General features: G+C 40.5%; 1 protein-coding gene across 3 annotated transcripts in view; it reads left to right on the plus strand.

Moving 5' to 3' along the window:
• ERC2 (ELKS/RAB6-interacting/CAST family member 2) overlaps window positions 1-25,036 on the plus strand; it is a 975,821-nt gene that overhangs the window by 158,237 nt on the left and 792,548 nt on the right. For all 3 annotated transcript variants that reach the window (XM_054482044.1, XM_054482045.1, XM_054482046.2), the window contains exon 3: window positions 11,853-12,269. In XM_054482044.1, coding sequence (XP_054338019.1) covers window positions 11,853-12,269 — 417 coding nt within the window. The remainder of the gene's footprint in view (window positions 1-11,852; window positions 12,270-25,036) is intronic.

The raw sequence follows: 25,036 nt of genomic DNA on the forward strand, positions 1-25,036 counted from the left end.
ACTGAATGAATATAGGATCTTATATGAGTTGTTCAAAATGAAATTCTGTAGTATTTTTAGAGCAGGGGAGACTGTAGAATTGGCTGGAGGAAACCTCAATTTTAGACACTGGCCTGTATCTGCTAATGATGTGATTACAATCAAATCCCTTAAGCCACCCCAATTTAGGCTCTTGTGAAGTGGACATAGTGTTGGCAGCTTTGGAACAGTATTGTCAGATGAGTGAGTGGTGGATGTGAGGCATCTGAGTTTTGATGGAGAGGACAGGGCAGAGTAATCCAAGGTTAAGGACACTCTCTGCACCCCCATCCCCTCAATCTAGTTATAGCTAAGCAAATAGGAATGGAAACTTGTTCTCTCTGAAATTGTTCCCTTGTGCCGATGGTCTGGTGAGACAGTTTCCCTCTGTTCCTCTCACCTTTCTTCTATACTTCATTATGAAAATTAGAAACTGTCCTTGAGAAGGGTCATTCTGTATGTGTGTGTGTGTATATGCAAGTGTGTGTATAGTGAATACATGATTATATGATACATGATAATAGAACCCTTCCTTTCCACTACTCCCCCAACAGAACACGTATTAACATCTGCAGAATGCTGTTCCAGGGAATGTACTTGGGGAAACACTATTGAAACACAGTCTGGTAAAAGCCATGAGGATGCTTAATGTTTCAGTGGCCTGATTGGTTAAAGAAGTACACCAGGTTAATGGTCTTGGCATTTTGGCTCCAATGTCACCAGTATCTGAAGTTGAGGATTCGCTTTTCTTGAGGGTTTGTCTAGAGGAACACACAGTGTCTCACTGAAGCCTTTGAATAACATTGTGAGGTCTACACTATTATCCTCAGTTTGCAGATGACCGAACTATGGCTTAGGGGAGGTTCAGTAACTGAGCTCTGGTAATCGAGAGACTCTCAGCCAATATTCCTCAAAACCCATGCTTTCCTCCCTACACTGTAATTGTGCACTGTATGGGAAAGATAAATTGAGATAAGATGCAAGGACTCAGGTTGCTTCTTTACTTTGGAAAGGCAAAAAAAATATATATTTTTCTTGTTGACCTGGTAGGTGATGATTTCAGGTGCTGCTGATGTTGAAGTTGGCTTCTCATTCTTTGTGAATTCACTTTAGGAGCCATGTGCAGACATTTTCTAGCCAAACATCATGATTATGAGACTATATCCTACACCCCCTGCCCTTGGTAGGCCACCTTCCTATCTGGATCCTGTGATAATCCATCAGTGCACCTCTGCCCCAGGGCCAGTGTGTATCACAGTGCCCTGGCTCTGGCCTCTGATTCAACCATGCAGGGTGAAGGAGGATGGCTGTAGGGACAGGGTCTGCTGATACGTGGGGAGTGATGCTGAGCATATTCTGAGCTCATGCTTGCCACTGAAGTTATGATTTGTGTGTACTCCATGAGGTAAGATAGGTCTTGCATCCCTATTTTACAGATGAGGAATCTGAGATTCAGAGATGCTAAGACACACACAGCTTGAAAGTGATAGGGCTGGGATTGGAACCAGGCAGCCTGGCTCCAGAGTCTGGGCTGTTACACACTGTATTATACTCCTCCCACAGGTTCATCCAAGGAGATTATTCTATGCTGTTGGATAGGTACAAAATATCACATATGTAAATTATGGTATATAATACTAACATGAACACCTGGAGAGCCTCCCTGCCCCACCTGAGAAAATTACCCATCCTGTTGATGTTACACATGAGTGCTTCTCAGTTTCTGTTTCTTCTTCTGTGTTATGATAATCATGCCCTTGAACCTTGTCTAAGTGGGATGATGTTGTATATATTCTCTATTTTTACTTCTCCCATTCAATAGTCTTAAGATAAATTCCTGTTGCATGTAGCTGTCATTTGTTCTTTTGCACAATAATCTAACATCCCATTACATGCATGTGTCATAATTTATCTGTTTTCCTGTTGATGGATTATTTCTAGTTTTTGCTATTAGGAATAGTGCTGTACTGAATGTTCTTGTATGTGTCTGTTGTGCTCATGTACAAGTATTTCTTTAGGGCAGGGGCCTGCAGACTTTTTCTGTAAAGAGCCAGTTAGTAAATATTTTAGATTTCATGGGTCATATGGTGTCTGCTGCTTGACTCATAATTGTACTACAAAAGTAGCAATAGGCAATATATAAGGCTGGAAGCCGTGGCTCATGCCTGTAATCCCATCACTTTGGGAGGCCGAGGCGGGAGGATCACTTGAGGTCAGGAGTTCGAGAACAGCCTGGGCAACACGGAGAAACCCCGTCTCTACTAAAAACACAAAAGTTAGCCAGCATGATGGCGCATGCCTGTAGTCCCAGCTACTTGGGAGGCTGAGGCATGAGACCTGCCTGAGCCTGGGAGGTGGAGAATGCAGTGAGCTGAGATCGAACCAGTACACTCCAGCCTGTGCCACAGAGTGAGACTTTGTCTCAAAAAAAAAGACAATTTATATGTCAATGGATATGGCTGTGTTCCAATAAAACTTTATTTACAAAAGCAGGCAAAAGGCCAGATTTGGCCCTTAGGCTGTAGTTTGCCATCCCCGGCTTCAGGTATGTACCTAAGGGTAAAATTTCTGGGTGAGGATATGCATGGTTCGTTCTTGCATTGTTGCACTAGTTTACGTGCAGCAGCAGCTGTGTTAGGAGTTCTTATTGATCAACATCCTTGTCAGTACTTGCTATTGTTATTTATTTTTGCTACTGCTATTATGATTATTATAGTGTGTGTGTGTGTGTGTGTGTGTGTGTGTGTGTGTGTGTGTGTGGCTAAGAGAGTAGGGTATAAAATGCTTTGTTGTTGTGGCTTCCATATGGCTCATGTGGTTTTCTGATTACTAATAAGATTGAACATCTTTTCATACATTTATTGGCTGATCGTATTTCCTGTTCTGTGAAATGCCTGCTCATTTCTTTTGTGCATTTTTCAATTAACTGTTGGTATTTTTTTATTGAATTATAGGAATTCTATATATATTCTTGATAATAATTTTTTGTCATTTTAATGTATTGCAAACATCATCTCTCAACTGTGGATTGTTTTTTCATTCTGTTTATAGTATCTTTTGTTGAACAGAAATTCCTAATTTTAACATTGTCAAATTTACTACTCTTCTTTTTATGGCTACATTTTTTGTGCCCTGCTGATAAGGAAATAACTTTCTTATTTTTAATAATTTATAGATTCTTTTGGGTTTTCTAAGTAGAAAACCACATAATACAATTGATGATAATAGAACTTTTCTTCTTTTGAATTATTTTTTTTTCTCCTTATTTTCTGGTCTTACTATCCTAACTTAAGCCTCCAGGAGAAGGCTGATGCAACATTCTACAAGTGGTGCTGATAATGGCGTAATTTTATTCCTCCTTTTAAGGGGCATGCTTCTAACATTTACCATTAAGAATGATACTGTCAGTTTGCAGCAGATATACTCTAAGTTAAAGAAATTCCTCTTTATTCCTAGTTTGTAACAATTTTTAGAAAACACTAAGACTTTATATCTTGAGCTGATCATAATTATTTTTCATCTTTACTCTGTTAACATTATTTATAGAATACTTTGTCTAATGCTGAAGTATCCTCTAATTCCTATGAGAAACACATTTTGGTCATGATGTATTACCTTTTTAATATACTCCTGTATTCCACTTGCTAATAATACTCATCGTCTAAGTGTGAAGTTTGGACTAGAAGTTACCTTTCTTGTATAGTTCATGCCTAGCTTTGGTGTCAAGATGATCAAGTCTCAGAGAATGAAGACTTTCTATTTTTCTGAAAGTTTTTGCAAATTGGAATCACCTGGGCTTTCTTTGCAGGAAGAGTTTTAAAATTCTGATTGTATTTATTTAATAGCTGCAGAACTCTTCAGGATTTCTGTTTCTTCTAGAGTCAGATTATGTAAGGTATGACTAGTCGTTTGTCCATTTTCTTGACATTTCAGAATTTGTTGGCCCAAAGTTAACAACAGTATTTTCATATCATCTTTTAAATATTTCCTATGTGTACTCATTTCTGAAGAGGTTTGTTTTATTAGTCATTTCAAAGAACCATCATTTTGCTTTGTGGCTTATCTCCATTGTGTCTTTGTTCACTAGTTTTCTCTTTTTTCTTACCCCATCTGTTAGGTTTCACTTTAAATACTTTATTTTTCATTGCTGTATGTTTTTATTCTTTTTCAGATCTGGTTGATAATTTTGGAGAGTCACTTTTCCATGCTGATTCTTCAATTCTATAGTTCTGCTAAAATATTTATTTATTTTCGTAAACATTTCAAAAACGCCTTATATTCTGCATATGGCCATCACTCGTGGAAGTTTCCTTGTGTCTGTGGTAATTTTTTATTGTAAGCTTGTGTTTCATTAATCTGAATTTTTTGGACTCCTGAGGGCTTTTGTTCTCTGCCTCATCGCCTCTCCCAGTCCTTGTCCACCCACTGCCTGTCCCCATTACAAGGATTTGCATTTGCATCTGTTAGGCGCCAGGGGGCAGTTAGGACCACATTCACCCCTTCTGCAAATATGGGCTTGCTGGAAGAATCTCATTTCCCTCGCTTCAGTGAGTCCCAGTTCGCTTTCTCAAGCTCAGTGCTTGGATTGGCATTTGCTCCTTATAAGAAGAGGAGGAGAGACCAGAGATTGCTCTCTCCCACAACCCCTCCCTTGGAGATTTCCCTTACTTCCTTGTAAACTCAACTATGCTTTGAAAAGTATATTTGCTTTTATCTAGCTGTAGTGTAGAGGAGGGCCTATCAGAAAATGCATCTCCCGGAAGCCTAGAAACAGAAGTCATTATGACCTCCTTCATTGTCCTGGGATGGTATCCCAGAGCTGCATGTTTGAAACTGGGAATAAATTGGACACACCAAGCTATTTATCTCCCCTTCCATTTGCCTATTTTTAATGCACAGATGAGTCATTTTAAGCTTTTTCCCTTTTGTGGACTGGAGATGGGGCTAGTCTTTACTATCCAGGGGAGACTTTAAAGTATGCAACTAAGTTTGGAAAAAGGCTAAACAGGGTTGGGTTAAAAGCCAAGTATTAGGATAAATGTAAAACATTCTATTTGTGCTCCTAGCAAAGTGACTGCAGACAGCATCCTGGATTCCCATTGTCACAGTTGCTTTACTTTCCTCCAGGGTATCTTTCCAGTGGCAGACAGTGGAGAATGGAGTTTGCCTTTTGAATTTTGAATCTTTGCAGACAACTGGAGAATGATCCCAGAAACAGGGTGGCGAGTAAAAACCTTTCTGAGCCCTCATTCAACCACAGACTCACTTTGCACTTGAGGAGAATTAGCTGTTTTGCCATAAGTGCTAAGCTGTGCTGTAAGTGCTAAGTTGACAGCAGTTTGACTGGGACCCAGGCACGAGATTGGATCACCTGGTAATGTCCTTTCCTAATGCAAGTGGATATTGGAAAGTCTCTGTCCTGATGTGCAGTGGAATGGAAGCCACGGAAAGAATGACTGAAGCTTTCGGAAGTTGAGACCACAGTGATGCCTGGGAGATTCCAAAGAGATGGCCCTAGAAGACAGCCATGCAAATTCTGGTTTGTAGGTACTTGCTGTAGGTAACAAGATGAAATGAATGCCAGTGGAGTTTGGGTGACTGTCTTAAAAGAAGTGTGTTTTCATAGTTGGGAAAGGGTAGATGATTTGGTTTGAAGGAACTCCCTCTGGAGGAGGAAATTGAAAACTGCTGTTTTTCGTACCTTTCCCTCATAGAGAAGGTGCTGTGGCTTTGCTAGAGCATTCACTTGTATTGTATCCTGGTCCTTTAGAGCTAGTTTTTATTGAATATGTCTTCTAATATTTGCACAGTCTAATTCTGAGTACTTAGAAAACAAGTCTTAAATAAATTGGCCTTGGATCATTCCATGTGATTTAACTACTGGATAGGACCCAGTGACATGGAAGTGAAGTGACTTAGGTATCTCTCATCCTCCTTGTCAGAGACACCATGGCCATTTCCTACATTGTCAAAGTGTACAGTTGTCAAAGTTCCTAGTCAAAGTGTACAGTTACCCCCTTTTGGTCTACTCTTAGGGTTATTGAAATACATACCAGGATTGAGTCCAGGATCCCAGAAACCCAGATTCTGGCTTTGTCAGTGTGTATCTGCTCTTGAGCCTGTCATTTAATCTGTGTGAATACAATTTTCTTGTTTATAAAATGAGGTTAACAAGGCAGTCTTTAAGGTTTCTTTGAGTTCTGAATGTTCCTATTCCCTGGCAGCAGATGGTTTATGTCTTTCAGAATATAGTTTTTTGTTGCTATTGTTACTGCAGCATATCCTAAGCCTATCCTGATTGATGTCTTACTCTGCATGTGGTACTTTCTGGAGCTTTATATGTATTAACTCATTTAATCCCCATTAAATGATTTATCCTCATTAAATTTAATGATTCCAAGGTAGTAGGAATTACTACTCTCCTCCTTTTACAAATGAGGAGACCGAGGCACAGAAAGGTTATCAATTTCTATGGATTATTTCTCTTATTATATTTTATAATTGAAATTGTCTATGTTAAATACGTAACTGAAAATCTGGTTATATATATATATATATATATATATATTTTTTTTTAGATACAGGGTCTCCCTATGTTGCCCAGGCTGGTCTTGAACTCTTGGGCTCAAGTGATCCTCTCAGCCTCCTGAGTAGCTGGGACTATAGGCATATGCCACTGTGCCCAGCTTGATAAATGAGTTTTGAAACTTGATTGAGTTGAATTGCTAAAAAGTAGAACAACCAGAAAGAAGAGAGTAGGAGGGAGAGAGAAGAGGGGAGAGGGAGGATGGATAAGATTACCTCACATACCCTTCCCGTCTTCAAGTATGTAAAGCAAAAGGATGATCAAGGATCTACAAGGTATGTATTTTCCTCAAAAATCTTTTTTGTAGGAACAAGATTCCTATTTGATTTTGAATATCTTAAAATTAAAAGAAAATGAAAACTAAAAGAAAATGAAAAATTAAAAGAAAATGAAAAATATAAACATGAATTTGAGAAAATATTGAACACTAAATTTTATGCTGATTATGAGATTGCTTCATCATGCTGAAGTCATTTAGTGGACTGATAGTGTGACTACCTGAAAAATAGATTTTGCTTCTTAATAAATGTACAGCCTGGAAGCATCCATCGTAACCACTTCTGAATAAGGAACAGCCTGGTTAGGATGGCTAATTCTTTCTTTTTAAATAGATATGGGATCTCTCTATGTTGCCCAGGCTAGTCTTGAGCTCCTGGCCTCAAGTGATCTCCCATCTTGATCTCCCGAAGTGCTGGGATTAAAGGTGTGAGCCACCACACCCAGCCAAGATAGCTAATTCTTATTTTTGAGAATTTCTATTTCTGTTATAAATGCCTACCTGTCTGCTTTTACTACTTCTCCCCTCCCCATCCTTTTCTCCTGCCATCTTGAAGCATTTGTGCCAATTCAGAGGCCAACGATGTCGTGGTTTGAACAGGGGCATTGGGGTCAAAGTGTCTGAGTGAACACCTGTGGCTGTACCACTTACGTAGGTGGGTGACTGGGAGCAGGTTACTTAAGTACTTTGTGTCCCCATTTTCTTATGCATTAAGTGGAGATCATAACAGTTGCTACCTTTTAGGGTGGTTCTAAGGATTAAGACACCTTAGGACCATGCATGGCATGTGGTGTTACAAATGATATACAGATTTTTGCTTTCACTGTTTCTTAATAGATCTGGTCTGTCTTTACCTCTTTGCTTTTACAGTTTCTCTTCTCTTTCCATCATTCTTCACAGGGATGACTCTCATTTCCCCTTCAAATAAGACACAGTTTATTGGTGGCCACTTGGTTTGGAATGTTTTCCTACATGCCCCTAGCCTGGGTTCCTTCCTCTCTGCATTTCTAGCCACCTGGTTATGACTTCTATTGTAACCCTCATGACATAGTGTTGCTTTTATTGGTTTACTTGTCCACATGGACTTTGAACATGGGCTATTTTTTTTTTGTTTTTCTTTTTTTTTTTTTTTGTATTTCATGAGTATGAGGGAGATACTCAGTAACTGTATATTGAATGGATAAATGGACCAATTTTCCCTCCATTCTCCTCTCCTCCCTTTCTTCTTTCCTGCTTTTCTTCTTTCTTACCTTCCTTCATTTCTACCATCCTTCCTCCCTCCCATTGCTGTCAAACCTGGCACTTGCCACCTTATCTTCATTATTGCCCACAGGAACCCTGTGGTAGGCATTATGATTATCCCCACTGCGTAGATGTGGGGACAAAGGATCAGGGCAATAAGGAATGTGTCCATTCAAAGGGGCAGCTCCCTCACAGAGTGGTCTTTCCAATGTTGCTGTTTCTGTTCAAAGCATTTGGCAGTTTTTCTTTGGAATTTCCTTCTGGCTGGTTTATGAATCTTAAGAAAACCAGTCTTATTTTTGATCATGCTCATAAGAGATCATTTCCTTTGTGATCATCCCAATTCATGATGTTTGACTCCAGATAAAATTGGATTATCTGAGAAATCCAAGCCACCTTCAAAGGACAAAGATTTGCCATGATCAAGAATATTTAAATGACGGCCGGACACAGTGGCTCACAAGTGTTGTCCCAGCCCTTTGGGAGGCTGAGGCAGGTGGATCACTTGAGCTCAGGAGTTTGAGACCAGCCTGGGCAACATGGTGATACCTCATCTCTACAAAAAATACAAAAATTAGCCGAGTGTGGTGGCGTACACCTATAGTCCCAGCTACTTGGGAGGCTGGGGAGGGAGGGTCACTTGAACCCAGAAGGTGGAGGTTACAGTGAGCCGAGATCCTGCCACTGCACTTCAGCCTGGGGACAGAGTGAGACTCTGTCTCAAAAAAAAAAAAATCTATCAGCTGGGTGTGGTGGTTCACACCTGTAATCCCAGCACTTTGGGAGGCCAAGGCGGGCAGATCACGAGTTCAGGAGATCAAGACCATCCTGGATAACACGGTGAAACCCCGTGTCTATTAAAAATACAAAAAAATTAGCCGGGCGTGGTGGTGGGTGCCTGTAGTCCCAGCTACTTGGGAGGCTGAGGCAGCAGAAAGGCGTGAACCTGGAAGGTGGAGCTTGCAGTGAGCCGAGATCGTACCACTGCACTCCAGCCTGGGCGACAGAGTGAGACTCTGTCTCAAAAACAAATAAACAAAAAAAAACTATCTACCTATTTAGCTATATATGTGTATATATATATATATATATATACACATACATATAAAATGCCTCAAAGACATTTGCTAAAGCACTCTTTCAAGAGTCTTGGCTGCAGCCGTATCTCTGGGCTGAAGGCTGCAGATACTCCTGTGGACTCTGTTCTAATGTGGTTTAAGGACAGCGGGCTGGTAGAGGAAGGTTAGATTACTTTATGGTCCCACCTCATGATTTTTGTGGCAACTTTGTTGATATATAATTTAGGTACCATACAATTCACTCATTTACAGTGTGAAATTCATTGGTTTTAGTATGTTCACAAAGTGGTGCAAAGGACACCCCTATCTAACTTGAGAACATTTTCATCACCCTAGAAGATGCCCCATACCCTTTAGAGTCCCCCCATTTCCTCCACACCCCCCAGCAATCACTAATTTATTTTCCATCTATGGATATGTTTATTCTGGTCATTCTATTAGTGGAATCATACAATATGTGGTCTTTTGTGACTGGTTTCTTTCACATGGCATAATGTTTTCAGATTTATCCATGTTATCCTGTATGTCAGCACTTCATTCCTTTTTATGGCTGAATAATATTCCATTAAATTGATATACTAGATTTCATCCATTCACCAGTTGATTGACAAATGGGTTGTTAACACTTTTTGACTAATATGAATGTTGCTGCTATGAATATTTGTGTCTGAGTCAACTGATGAATGGATACATAAAATGTGGCATATTCGTTCAATGGAATATTATTCAGCCATAAAAAGGAACGAAGTACAGATACACACTACCACATGGATAAACCTTGGAAACATGCTAAGTGAAAGAAACCACTTATGCATGATACCATTGATATGAAAGGTCCATAACAGGCATAAAGACAGAAAGTAAATCAGTGGTTACCAGGGCCTGGGGAAAGTGAGGGAGATGGGGAATGACTGCTAAAGGGCATGAGGTATCTCTGAGGTAATGTTAAAAAATTTATTGTGTTGATGGTTGCACAACTTTGTATGTTACACTTTATAGGGGAGCACTGTATTAAAAATGAATAACCTCCATCATTAAATACATATCAGTTTCTTTCTCTGCATTCAATACCCTGTGAGGCACTGTGGTATACAGATGAGAATGCTCTAATAATTTCTCAATGGACATTCGTAAATGGGAAAATGAATTGTATACCCAGAAACAATATAATCAAGATAGTGCATCACCCAGTGCTAGTTTCTGGGTGTAGGCCACACTCAGAAAGATCTTAATACCTCTGAGTGTCAGCTATAGGAATTCAGAAAGATTTCAAAAAGTTGACTGCTCCAATATTCATATAACTTAGATATAGTATTACCCCATGCCTTACAATATTGTGAGTTCCCTGTGGGCAGAAGCTGTGTCTTATGTCCCTCTTGATTCCTGTGCTTAGCATTGTGTTCATTCCACAAGCAGGATCATGTGTTTGGCGAATGAATAGCTGCTGTCTTGGAAGCATCTTGGCTTGTCCATAGGGATAGAAATGCCTTCAGGCTTGTGGCTGCCTTCTCTGACCAGCCTGGGGGTTTGTCCTATGGGGAAAGGTGTTGCCAAATTCACTACCTGTCTTCAAGCACGGGTGCCTTTTCTCACATCTGATAACTATTTTGTTTCTCTGGTGCTTTCACTCTGACTTGGCTTAAAATGGTGACCCAAAATAACAGTTGCTTCCCTCTCTAGTAATACTTTCAAGACTTTCAGTTTCTGGGTCAGTGAGATTTAGGAAAACAAAAGGTGGGATAAACCTCAGGTTTGGTCTTTCTTTTTTTTTTTCTGTGTCTATCAAACGTCAATGCTATAAACTCCGTGTAGCTTATGGGTCTTTGCTGTAATTAGATTTTTTTTTCTTTTTTTTTCCTTCTTCTGTGAAGGTACTTTATGTTGATTAAGTTCTTTCTGTTAAATATCCTTTGCTTGCACTGGACTTTTCTTTGTGTTGATTTTTTGCTTCATTTTTTTTTCATTTCCCATGCTGTTCAGTTACTGGATGCCAGAAGAACCAAGGTTTGTCCACTCTTTGCAGCTTGTTTGTTCTGCTCTGTATAGCCTCACCTCCTTGTGTGTTTGAGTGTGTTTGTCTGTGCCTGCATTTATTCCCTTTTGCTTGCAGATGCAGTAATCCTGTTTACTAAACCTGTTCACAGCTTTATTTGTAAAAAATAAAGTCTTTGTTTGTGTCTACTTGTAGTGGATGCTATTATTTTCATTTTTAAATCGACACATATTGATCGTGGGAAATAATGGATGGTACAATAAAGAATACCTTAGGAAACAAGGAATACTGAGTCTGGAGCGTTCTGGGCATAAAGAAGGTGTGTTTGTGAAAGTTTCCCTCTAGCCTTTTCCATTTCCTAAATTAAAACTCTGTAGATGTATAATTTCCCTTGTGATTGACACTAATCTATTGTTTCTGTGTATGTGTGCATTTCTCTTCTCCCAAGACATTCAGAAAGCATCATTGAATTAATCTCCCCCTCTCCATGTGCTGTCCCATGCTTCTGAAGTCACCGTGGAGGAATTCATGGCTGGCCCTCTGGACCTCATGATTAACATTCCATCTTCATAGTGTGGTGGCAGCAAGCGGCACTTGACATTTTCATTGACTTTTTTTCCTTCTTTCTCCTCTCCTGCTCCATCTTTCTCACTGCAGCACCTACAGTTGACAATCCAGGCCCTTCAAGATGAGCTGCGAACCCAGAGAGACCTCAACCACCTCCTCCAGCAAGAGAGTGGCAACCGAGGAGCGGAGCACTTCACCATCGAGCTGACCGAGGAGAACTTCAGGCGGCTCCAAGCCGAGCATGACAGGCAGGCTAAGGAGCTGTTCCTTTTGAGGAAGACATTAGAGGAAATGGAGCTGAGAATTGAAACGCAGAAACAAACCCTCAATGCCCGAGATGAGTCAATTAAAAAACTTCTTGAGATGTTGCAAAGTAAAGGCTTGCCATCCAAAAGCCTGGAGGATGACAATGAGCGAACGCGGCGGATGGCAGAGGCTGAGTCTCAGGTCAGCCACTTGGAAGTGATTTTAGACCAGAAAGAGAAGGAAAACATACATCTTAGAGAGGTAAGAGCATTCACTGTATTTCCCCAAAGCCTTAATTTATACGTGAAAATGTGTTATCAAGTTATTTTCACAGGTTGGAAGAGATCTACATCCTTAACAAAATTCCCTTTGTTATCTGCTTTATGACCTTCCTGCCGGCTTAAGACCATTAAACTGGAATTTTGTATTAGTCTTTGCTCACTGCACATGCATTCCATTATTATTCAACACATATCCGCGATCCAGGCATATGCAGGACATATCAACTCTAAGGTGGTTTATAAACAATTGCTTTCTCACAGGTGGCTGTGGTTTCAGAGTCTTTTAGGTATGGTACTATTCAGTTTAGTTGTTTATCAAATATCACCTCTCTAAAGGAAAAAATAAATATGATTAGCAACACAGTGACCCTAAATATTTTTATTACTGAATTGGGGATGAGATTTGCAGAAAGTAAAGCATATGGGAAAGAATGGTAAAATACACAGACCAATTTTGAGTGTTTAGGGTAAAGATAATTTTTGTCTTCATTTACATTCATCTAGGACGGAGTATTATAAGTTTTCTGAGTATGTGTTTTGCCCTTAGTAGATTAAATCATTTGAAGTCCTTCAGAGGTAGTCTCTCTGGCCTTTTACTACCATTCAGTGTTGGGATGCTCGTATATCTGAGAATATGTGGTTGGGTAGAGCTTAGAAAAAATGTGGATGACTGCCAAGGTTTGAAATTTTTATAGCAGTTCCTTGCCACTGTGGTGGATATGGACCTTAAAAGTATCAGGCAGGCAAAACTGCTGTAGGGAGACATGGATCTCACAGAAAATAACAAGCAATAAAATGGCATTAAGTATGTTTTCAAACTATTCTACAGCAATAAATAAAAATTCTAGAAGATATTTGCTTCTAGCCCAAACTAGATTTCTTGGCAGTATACCTGTTCAGATGGTGGTGCTTCTTGTGAGTCACTTGTTTGGTTGATCAGAAGACGTGGCTTCCATATTGGGATTTGCAAAAGTGCAGATGCTCCCAGGAATTTGCTCTGATGTAGGTTATATTTGCCTAGAACATAGGAAAAGACTTTTGTGTCTGCAAATTTAATGTCCTCTACTCTTATTCTTCCTTGTTTTGTTTTAATGATACTTTACCAACATGCTTGGGAAACCACATGGCTTGGTTTCATATTGAAAAGCTTAAAGAGATGTTTTGGTTGGGCCTGGTCTTCCCATCCATCTTCCAAGAGGGTGAATGTGGTGAGAAGACTTCCAAGATGGCCTCCAATAATCCCTACTGCTTGGAATTCACACCATTATATAATCCTCTTTCTTCGAGTATTGGTTGATCCTCATAACTTGCTCCTAAATGATAGAATATGGCAAAAGTAACAGAATGTCAGTGTTATTTCCAGGATTAGGTTACATAAGACTGTTACTTCCATCTTACTAGCAGACTCTATTGCCTTCATAGCTTGCATGATTTGATGAAGCAAGCTGCCATGCGGAGAGGCCCATGTGGTAAGGAACTGCGGGTGGCCTCCAGCCAACACCCAGTAAGGAACAGAGGCACTCATTTCAACAGCCACAAAGAATGGAAACCTGGTAACAGCCATTTAGTGAGCTTGGAAGTGGATCCTTTCCCAGTCGAGCCTTCAGATAAGATGACAGGTCCTGGGCTGACATCTTGATTGCAGGCTGTGAGAGACTGTGAAGCAGAGGAACCACTTAAGTTGTGCCTTGATTCCTGACACACAGAAACTGTGAGATAATAAATGTGTACTGTTTTAAGCTGCTCAATTTTAAGGTAATTTGTTATACAGCGATAGATAACAAATACAGTAGAGCAGAAAGTAATTTTCTCCATGTCTTACTTCATAGACCGCTCATGTAGTTTACAGAAGAGGAGCAACAATTACTGGCATGTTGTTACTTGCATGTAGACTAACTGTGGATTTTGGAATTTTTCTTGTGTTATCTCAAAACTGCAGTTGATAGAGGATCACTATAGTTGGAAAAAGCTACTGTCTTATTTTGATGCCAAGGGGCAGCAAGGCTGTGATGCCAGAGAAATCTCCATCTGCAGCACCATTTCTCACTCCTTGTTGGGATCTTGTGCTCAGGGTGGAGTCATTCTTCTTCTGCAATTAGATTCTGCTCATTGATAGCACTTACTAGATGGTGCCTTATGTGGCTGCCTCCATTTAAATGAATCTAAACACAATTCATCTTGGGTTTTCTGAGATTGACTGGTTCTCACAATGGTCTGGTGTGGTTACAGATCATGTTTAGATCCTTAAACATCAGTTTGAAAGCACACAGAAGGGGGAACAGAAAGTGCAGACCAATACATTCAACTAGTTTCCCTGAGCATCAGACCAAAGTGAGTAGGTAGCCCTTATTTTAGCTCATCAAGAGGGGGAGAATTTGGAAAAATACATCTGTATATAAAAGATTCATGTTAAACTTGAACTCAACAAACAAGACTTGAAAGCCTGAAAGGATCATTCCCATGAGAAGGGTTGTACTGCCCTGTGAGAGCCATTTGTTAAATTCTCAGGAATCTCATGATCCTGGTGTTAAACCACACATAGCCTGAAATTGGTCATATTTGGTGTATTTACACCATGGAAATTGGAAGATGCTACTCTTAGGGCCTACCTTCCCCGTTCCCTTGCCCATTCCTGAAAGCTGGTTTACTAGCACACCTCTGAATGAATGTTGTGAAATGTTTACCTCTAATACAGCAAGAGGATACACTGTGGAGTCAGAATGTTACTTATTGGGAGAATTATGATTATGTGTGTATTAACCACTCACGGTTCCCCAAAAGTTTTCAAAATAGCATCTGTATGTGTCAGCTTATGTGTCAGGCATCATGAAGAATGCTTTACATTGATTCACACTGAATCATCTCATTCATTCATTCATTTATTCATTCTTCCATCAATTCATTCATTCATTAATCCATCCATTCATTCCTTCGTTGGATGAATACTTATTGAAGATCTGTTTTGGGATATAGCAATGATAATTAACAAAATGTACCTTCATGGTGCTTACATTCTGTTGGGGGAAAATAGATGACAATTTTGTGGTTAAATAGAGGCGTGTCATGGAGAACAGAGTGAAGCACTAGTGATCTGGGTGGGGCTAATTTTATGTTGGGTTGTCAGGGAAGGCCTCTTGGAGGGGGCGACAGTGTGAACTGAGACCTGCATAACCAAAAGGACCAGCCATGTGAGGATCTCAGAAGACTGTTCCACTCAGATGGAAAGGCCCATGGCCTAGGAGGTAGGTGCTGTTACTTTGCCCACCTTACCTGGGGGAACTGAGGGACAAACCCAATGTCACACTGCTAACAAATGGTGAAGCTAGTATTTGAATCACCCTGACTCTGGAGTCTAAGCTCTTAAACCATTTTACTATGTCCCTTTTCTTTTTCTTTTCTTTTTTTTTTGGGGGGGACGGGGTCTCACTCTGTCACCTAGGTTGGAGTACAGTGGCGCAGTCTCGGCTTACTGCAACCTCTACCTCCCAGGTTCAAGTGATCCTCCCACCTCAGCCTCCTGAATAGTTGGGACTACAGGCATGTGCCACGATGCCTGGGTTTTTTTTTTTTTTTTTTGTATTTTTGGTTCAGACGGGGTTTCACCATATTGCCCAGGCTGGTCCCCTGAGCTCAAGCGATCCGCCTACCTCAGCCTTCCAAAGTGCTGGGATTACAGGTGTGAGCCACCGTGCCTGGCCTACATCCCATTTCTAGAAGAAATTTTCCCCAAATTGTGCTTGGCAGAACAGCCATTTTGTGGGCTGTTGATATGTGTTATGAGAGAAAAAGGGTTGCAGTGCCAAATGAACTTGGGGAAGTGAGGGATTCCACAGAGTTACAGTCTCAGTCTTTAATATGCAAATATGCATTTGTCATTTCCAAGAAGGGGACCAGAGAAGGCAGAGCTTCTCAAACTTACGTGACTTGCTTTTCTCTTGTTGCACTGGTGTTCTTTGTAAGACATTTTTGAAAAATGCTATGCTAGAAAATAAAAAGTGCTTCTAATTAATGACCTACCAAATATGTAATAATATACAAATGGTTGTTTCCCATTGCCAAATAACTGGGTTATTTCCTTCATTAGTTATTTTATAAGGCAAAGTTTATTGCAAGCTATTTCCATATTCTCTACTGAGTTTTAGAATGTACTTTGTCAGGGTGTTTTTTTTTTTTTTTAGTAGAAAAATGTGTCTGATCACTTTTGTCATTATACCAGTAAGAATAACCTAGCTTGAATAAAGAAGTTGCCCGACCTCTGTTAATATAGATGAATCTAAAACAAGATTTAAAATGTACTTGAGGTTTTACGTTCAGTGTGTTCCTGATTTCATTTTCATTATGCACAGTTTGAGTAGGTTGGGGCTAGGCAGTGTGAGGCTGGGGAATGGAGTGCTAGTGGTTTTATGATTCATTCTCAGGCAGAGGTGGTGGACCTCACATAAACCCCATCTCCTGGCCTTGTTCAGCTTATTGTTTTAGGAGATTTGGAGTTGGCAGGAGTTGCATATGGGGTGGGTTGCTTTAGTGTCTTATTGTCTTTTGGTGGTCTGGAAAAGGCTGAGTGTGAAACCACTTCTTTGTCTGGCAGGAAACAACAACAAAAATGTTATGATCTCAACTTACTTGGAAGACCAAAGCCATTGCCCAGGAACTCCAACTGATGTGCTAATGTGAGCCAAAGGGTTGGCCGAAACTCAGCGTTACTCACTAGCATTGTCTGATGTATTTGGATGCAGGTTGATTTGATAAGACATTGTTTGATGTGCTCAGAGTTTACCTTGTTCTCTAGCTTTTTCTGCAAAGAACATATTGTTCCATCTAGAAGTTTTAGTGATCAAGTAGCTGAAACACTACTGCTCTCATTAAAGAAAAAGAAATGGATTAATAGACCAAGATCCTCTTATACTTACCCTGCTTACTATTTTCTTGACTGGTCCTTAGAAGAGAGATAGGGGTCTTTGGACTTATCTCGCTGTAAGATCTTGATGGGAAGGGGTATATGTTCTGCTGCTAATCCTGTTGATGTCCTGTGTTAATCCTTTTGGGCAACTTGCCCTTCTTTGGTAGCAGGGCCAGAAGAGCACCCAAGTCTTTACAGGCCACAGTTGCTAATAACCCAGGACAAGCAAAACCCCCAGGAGACCTGGGCCTCCCTCTGTGCTGGGAGTGGGCAGACAGGAGAAAGAGGTAACATGAATTCTTGGTCTCCTGGTCTCCTTATCCAGGTTGAACCCAGGATAGTGGGAGATCCACCAAGGCAAAAGGTATTACCTGGAATTTCTTAAGCTTTCAGACCTTTACTGATGGCTCAAACTTGTCCTGTATAATCTCTGCCCAAACTTCTAAATGCCATTCCAGTCCCCCTTCTCAAAACCATATGGCTTCCTTAATACATGCTTGTCTCTAGTTCTGCTGACCTAAGCCATGATTTTGCTGATGCAGGCATTTCTAATTCTGACTCTACAGATTCAATACATTCTATTTCTACCAACAAAGCTAATTGCAGAAACTATTCCCAAACATATAAACATAACATTTTATATACACGATCTTTTACAAGGTCTGTTTCCTATACATATTACAGAACTTAACAATTGCTCCCTATTTTAATACAGTAAGTTTCTTACCTGATCAGTACATTCCATCAGTATTCCCAGACTTCAGATATTGCCAGTAGCTGCTCAACAAATATGGTAATGAGTGAAAAATTTGTTAAAAATATCTAGAGAATTACTCTGTGATTTATTTTGTTAATATCAGAAAAGTTCATAATGGTTGGTATGAGCTCCATTAAAAAATGTTTTCTGCATCATTGCTCTATGTTTGGTGTGGAGGAGAAACTTCACAGCTAGCTTTAACTGGCAGTCTTCTTTCATTTTTTTCTAAAATGTGTTGGACATCATTGGGCATATGTTGAGCATCCATATGGAGGATGCTGTGGGAGTATCAGTGGCAATTTTGTGGTCTTGTTCAGAGATTCAGGTGAGCAATAAGAGGAACAGCTCATAATTATCAAGTCTTGTTCTATGCTAAGTAAATACTGTTGTCATCATGTGTATTACACAGATAGGGAAACAGAGGCAGAGTGAGGTAAGTAATTGCCTCCAGTCACACACTGCAAAAGCTGCAATCAAAAGTGGAAGTTGGGCAGTGTGACTCTAGACTCTGCACCTGTCCCCATTGCATGCTACTGCTTCTTGGGGTGGTACACTAAGAGGCCTTGAATGGCATCCAAATGCTGTAGAGCTTAAAGGCAGGAGAGCTGACAACTGGCTTCATCCACGGTAGAACCAGTCTTCAAGGCAGGAAGAATTTTAGCACATGGGGTTGGTGGGGAAGCATGATTGGAGAGGAGATGACTGAGTCAAATCACAGAGGTGGGAACTGTGGAGAGTTTGAGGCACGGTGAGTCTGGAGCAGCTGAAACTCTGCCTTTCAGTGGGGGAAGGAAATAAAGCTGAGCAGATGGTTTGGTCTCAGATCACTGAGGGCTCTGAGGACCAGACACAGGGAAGTGGCTTTACTCTGTGGACTCTGGGGAGCCTTTGAAGGCATTTGGCCTGGAGAATGACATGACCAGAGAAGATGGTCGGTTGACAGTGGATTGGATGAGAAGAGAACAAGAGCAGGGAGAGAAGTTAGAAGGATACTGTGACTATTCAGGTTACCAAGAGTGTGAATCTGGGTGGTGGCCATGGAAGTTGAAGGGGAAGGTCATCTCCACCTGTAGACAGGACCTTGACAACTTAAGAACTGAGTGCTGGGAGCTTTGAGGAGGAAGAGACAACTGCTATAGACCTGTGCGCAGGCAGATATGGTACAGCAGTGGGCAGGCAAGCGTTGTCAGCAGGAGGAACTAAGGTTGAGGGAAGACTTCGAATGTGTTGAGTTTGATGAAATCTTGGTGAAGCCGTGCAGCCAAGGTTGAGAATGTGGGTGAAGAAATGATTGTGACGTTCTGCCCAAGTACACAAGGCATTTCTGACTATTGCTCAGTTTTATTTATTTTTTTCACACACATCTGATAATTTGTAACCACGATGCCCCAAGGCCATGAGCATTCTAAGGCATGCCTTTTCATTTACTCCTACTAGTATTTAACTACTAGAACTGAATGTTTCTCCTCTGTGCCTCTTTCCTGAGTAAGCATCTGATTTTGAATATGGTATCTCTTTTGAGATTATGTGGAATTTTCATTGACTGATGCTAGTTTGAGACAAATTCCCTTTGTTTTCACTGAGTTCCATTTTCTCCGAGTACTCCATGCAGGATGGATGTCAATGAAGCATCTTTCCAGAAAAGCGCTCTCTCTGTAATCTGACAGTGCATCCAAAAGTAGGCTTTCATAATTTTTATCCTCACATTTCTGATGACACGGAAAATAAATTCCTTTCTGTTTAGCATCGTTTGCCTTATCTTTAAATTCTCATACATTCTTTTAAGTTTGAATGCTACATGCTAATTACTCTATTTTCATTTCAATGAGTATCATCGACTGCTTTTTACGGTAACAGAGACTGGTGGAGCCCCAGGAAGCCGTTAGACACAAGGCATTTTGAAACCTGCTGAGAAAAGGAAAGTAACAGGGTTGGGGGTGTGGGGAGGCACCAGGGAGGAGTGAGAATGTCCGGAGGTTATGCTGGGAGAGGCTCTGATTACTTCCTCTTCACCCTCATCCTCCTGCTTTACCTTAGGTGTGATGGTGCTCTGAAAAATATTTTTTAGGTAACTGACATAATTTATCATCATCGTTTGTTAAAACAATGCCCCACAAATAAAACCTCAGCAGTGAGAAAGGACCCCAAGCACAGGCTCTGTGAGTATGTTAGCATGTTTCATAAGCTGCAGCAACGGGTAGTTGAGACAGGCTCAGCTGTACCAAGGCCCTACCTGTCTTGAGTGGAAACATTAATATTTTACATGTGGAGGAGGCTTGGTATATAAAGCCTATAAACACATTCCATTATAAAACACATTCCATTGTAACTGTTTCCTCAGATACTTTTGTCAACCCTGGGAGGACATGGAGACTCACAGAAATTAAGCAGTGATGACACGTAACATTTACTGGGCACTCACTAAGGGCAGCCTGTGCCAGTCACATCCCAAGGAGTGCCATTTAATTCTTCCAACGATACTCTGAACAGAACAATGGTTTCTCTGCCTCTCGGGTGGGGAAGTTGAGGCCTAGAGAGGTGATGTGACTGGCCCGGGTTCTTAGAGCACATAGTGATGGATGGATCTGGCATTCAAATTTGGACCTGCCAATTGAAGTACCTTATTCCTAACCACTTCTTGATGCTGCCAGGGATTTCAGTGTAATCCAGAGTAGACCACAGTCTAGGTTTCTTGTCTTCTAGCTTCTTGCTCATGGTTATTTTCTCATAAATGTGAAAAAGGAAGACATGCAAAAGGCTCTGATTTATTTTCTTGCCACATCTTATCAGAGCCTGTTGAATTGGGGACTATAAGAGGTCATAGAGCAGCGGGAAGATTAAACAGTTCCATGTAGAAGGCAATGTCAGGGCTAGGTCTTCCCATTCCATTTTTGGCTCATGAAAATGAAAGCACCTGGCCCTCCATAAATTCTTCACAAATAGGTGAATTTTTGTGAGCAGAGAATAAGGACAAATGGGTGGCACTTAGACCTTTCCCATTTCATCAAAGTTAGTTTTATTTTAGTTTTTTTAACTTCATGAATATCTCACTGCCAAAAAGAAATGCTTTGTCTTCCAAAACCAACTTTACTTTTTATCTAGTTTTTGTTGAGTATTTTGGGTTTCTTTCTGTGTCAATTGTGAGACACAGAAATTGTATTTGTAACTCCTAAGACATGTGCATTTCATTGCTCTTCTAATTTGGTAAAATCTACTTTCCCTTCCACTTTGGCTTAGATGTGAAACGGCTACTTTATTTGGGTTTCCAGTTAGGCATGTAGGTTGAGGGGTCTCTTAAGTGTTTTGGATAGAGTGCTAAAAAGGCAATGTGAACTGCTAACGGGTGATTCCTAGGAGTGGCTATCGTTACAGCAGCTATAACATATAAGAATGAATTAAATTCTCACTAAAGGAAAAATATAGTTCTGTATAAGTAGTTTGTAGAAAAAGGAAAAAGAAAGGTGAGTGAGACTTCATGAGTAAAAATTACAAAGACTTGCTGCATTTTTAGATTGAGATTTGGCAAACTATAGATTATGGGCCAAATGTGGCCTGCAGCATTTTTTTTTTTAAAATGGCCTGGGAGCTAAGAATGTTTTTTACCTTTTTAAATGATTACATTTGAAAGGATTACATAAGTACGTATATAGTACCCTTTATTTTGCCTCTTCGTCCACAAAGCCTAAAGTATTTACTATCTGGCTCTTTAAATGTGCTGACCCCTGAATTAGATAATAAGTAAGTAGCTTTCTGAATTAAGGATAAGTAAGTAGCTTTTTGAATCAAGACATTTGGTAAAAATAATCTTCCAGCATTTTTTTTTTTAAAATGGCCTGGGAGCTAAGAATGTTTTTTACCTTTTTAAATGATTACATTTGAAAGGATTACATAAGTACGTATATAGTACCCTTTATTTTGCCTCTTTGTCCACAAAGCCTAAAGTATTTACTATCTGGCTCTTTAAATGTGCTGACCCCTGAATTAGATAATAAGTAAGTAGCTTTCTGAATTAAGGATAAGTAAGTAGCTTTTTGAATCAAGACATTTGGTAAAAGCCTGTTTGCAATTAGTTATATTTAGAGGATCAAATCTTACTATTTTCACATATAGCTTTTGAGGTTGGTTTGTTTTTAAATCAGGAAACAGTATTTTTTTCTGCCATTTTTGCCCTTTTTTTTTTTTTTTTTTCTTTTGAGATGGAGTTTCGCTCTTGTTGCCCAGGCTGGAGTGCAATGGCATGATCTTGGCTCACTGCAACCTCCGCCTCCTGGGTTCAAGCGATTCTCCTGCCTCAGCCTCCTGAGTGGCTGGGATTACAGGCATGTGCCACCACATTCCGGCTAATTTTGTATTTTTGGTAGAGACGAGGTTTCTCCATGTTGGTCAGGCTGGTCTCAAACTCCCGATCTACCCGCCTCGGCCCCCCAAAGTGCTGGGATTACAGGTGTAAGCCACCGCGCCCAGCCACCTATTTTTCTTTTACAGTTGTTAGATCTGTAGTTTCGATCTCTGATTCTTAACACATTGGGTATTGTGAGTTATCACGAAAGTCTGCACCTCTTTTAGGAGTGGTGTGTTTTGGGAAGGAACCCCGGCAGATTCCAAAGGGACTGTGAACGAAGACTTCTTTAAGAGTCACCAGAGAAGTGGAGATTGCCATTCAAACTCCAAAAGAATTAGGACTTCCTTACCTAATAAAAACACAGGCTTCCTCCTATTCCTCCTCCTCCTTCTCTTTTTAAATACCTGTGTTTATTGACACTTTTTAGCCCTACACAATTAGTGCTTTAAAAAATGTGGCTGCTTTGAAGGAACTGACCTGAAAAAGAAACTGTGTATATCTGCAGGTTGTGTTAAAAAATATTGACATGTGGTAGTTGTTAGTGTGCCATGGCCTTGCTAGGTTTCCCCATGGACAGTGGTCTTACTCAGCTAAGCCAGGATTTGGTCAGGAGGACAGCCAGTTCCCTTACCACTCTCTGCCCTTCTTCCTGCCCCCAGGGCAGTCAGATCTCTCTCGCATCTGTTTGAGCTGGGCTGCCAGACATTTGAGCATTTTTAGTGTTGGGGGAAGACTGACTTACTAGGATGTTGCTGGATTGGTGTAGCCCAGGGATTTTCAATCTCAGCAAGGCTGATGATTGGGCAAGGTGATTGTTGTGTGGGGCTGTCCTGTGCATTGCAGGATGTTGAACAGTGGACCTTTGCTTACTGGATGCGATTAGCACTTACACCCTTCCCCAGATTGTGCTGACAGCAACAAAACAGTCTCCAGACATTGCAAAATAATTCTGGTGGTGAACTGCTGGTATAGAGTGACCCATCCGTTCTGCCGGCTGGCCTAGGGCTGTGGCAAGGACAGTAACTCCTAGCCCCATCTGCTTGAAACTTGGTTTTATTGAGGAAGGGCAGCCCAGATCAGGAGACTTCTTCACCTAGAGTCTTTTAACTAGAAAGCAGATGTGCTGGGGGGAGGTAGGGATGGGAGCTTGAGTCTAAAAAGAAACATAAGAGTGTGTGTGTGTGTGTGTGTGTGTGTGTGAGAGAGAGAGAGAGAGAGAGACAGAGACAGAGAGACAGAGACAGAGATTGAGATTGATAGAGACAGAGATAGAGAGACAAATTGAGGGAGAGACTGAGAGAGAAGCTGCCTCCAACTCCCCCACCCCAACCCCACTCCTTCTCTCTCAGAAACTGTAGGGCTGGAAATGAGGCAAGTCCTGCAAAAGAAATCTAAAGGAGGGGTTGGGGGTGGTGTTTTATCTGATATACCACATGGGAAGACTGGGACTTTGTGAAAATAAAAGACATTTGATTCTCAGGAGTATTTATGGAGGTAATAATTATGGATCTGAGAAGACACATAAGCCTTACATTTTGACTACTGGACTCTCACTATTAATTGGCAGTTTTATTTTACAATAAAGGTTGTCATCTCTGCTTTCCCATAAATGGCCTTTGTGTCTCCCTTTCTGTTTTTTAAATAAACATTTCTCTACATGAACTGCCTCTTCCTCCTCCCCTGCCTCTAGCACCACCAAACTTCAGAATAATTTTGGAGTGTAGTGGTTTTATCATGTGGAAATGTAGTGCAGATGTTCAAAATTACCTTTTCTTCTCCGCTTTAAAACATTGTGACCACACATGCTTTGCTCTAAGTACTATTAAGTATTTTTATTATTGCTATTAAAAATCTTGCCTCAGGCAGAGTCCCACTACAGCTCAAGTCAAGGCAGATATTAAAATAGCAGCAAGTATTTACGCATAACACATTAAAAATCTGAACTCACGTTTGGCTTTTTATGCAATTGAAACCTTTATTTTTTGACCCACTTGACCAAGTCCTCTATCTAGTTTTATCCTATTTTCCTGACTCTAAAACTTTAAGTTCAGACTATATGATTTTGTTCACCTACCCCACTCACCCCAAATTTTCTCTAAACTTGAGTTTTTTCTTTACCCTGCATACATCTTTGAACTTAGTCTGATTGTAGAATGAATTTTGATGGGAAGATTTCAACTGCCAGTGTGAATTGGTTAGTACATGTTTTAAAAAGTTATTAATGAAGCAAAGTTCTTTCTTTGCAGAGAATCTTGCAGATTCGTGGCAGGGGTTCTGTTCTTGGAGTACCACACACTGGGGCCAGTGGCCATTTACCAAGGAAATGCTTATCAACACTTAACACATCTTGCACTCAGAAACCTATTTAAGGAGATTAGCTGCCACTCTAAGCTTAACTTCTTTTAAGTTAAGCTTTCTTTTTGTATCTCTTGTCCAGCCTTAAAAATATTTCTCCAAAGAGTTCCTTAAAAAAAGCAACAACTTCTTTTATGATTTAATCACTTGAATCTGGAATTAAGAGCTCCCTCACTACCTATGTGCACTTTTTAGTGTGCTAGAAATTAATCCTGGTTTAGACAAATGATTTTCTTTAAAATGCTCCTTTTCTCATCCATATTCAAATAGGAGTGCGTTGCAAGGTGATTTATTTGTAAAGGGTGGAGGGGGCCTTTGTCATTCTGGCAGAGTCCACACAGCAAAGAAGAGGCAAACTCTGATTGTGCCTTAGACAGTAGAAATGACTCCTTT

Source organism: Pongo pygmaeus, chromosome 2, assembly GCF_028885625.2.
Source record: "Pongo pygmaeus isolate AG05252 chromosome 2, NHGRI_mPonPyg2-v2.0_pri, whole genome shotgun sequence".
In the NCBI taxonomy this organism is placed as follows: Eukaryota; Metazoa; Chordata; class Mammalia; order Primates; family Hominidae; genus Pongo; species Pongo pygmaeus.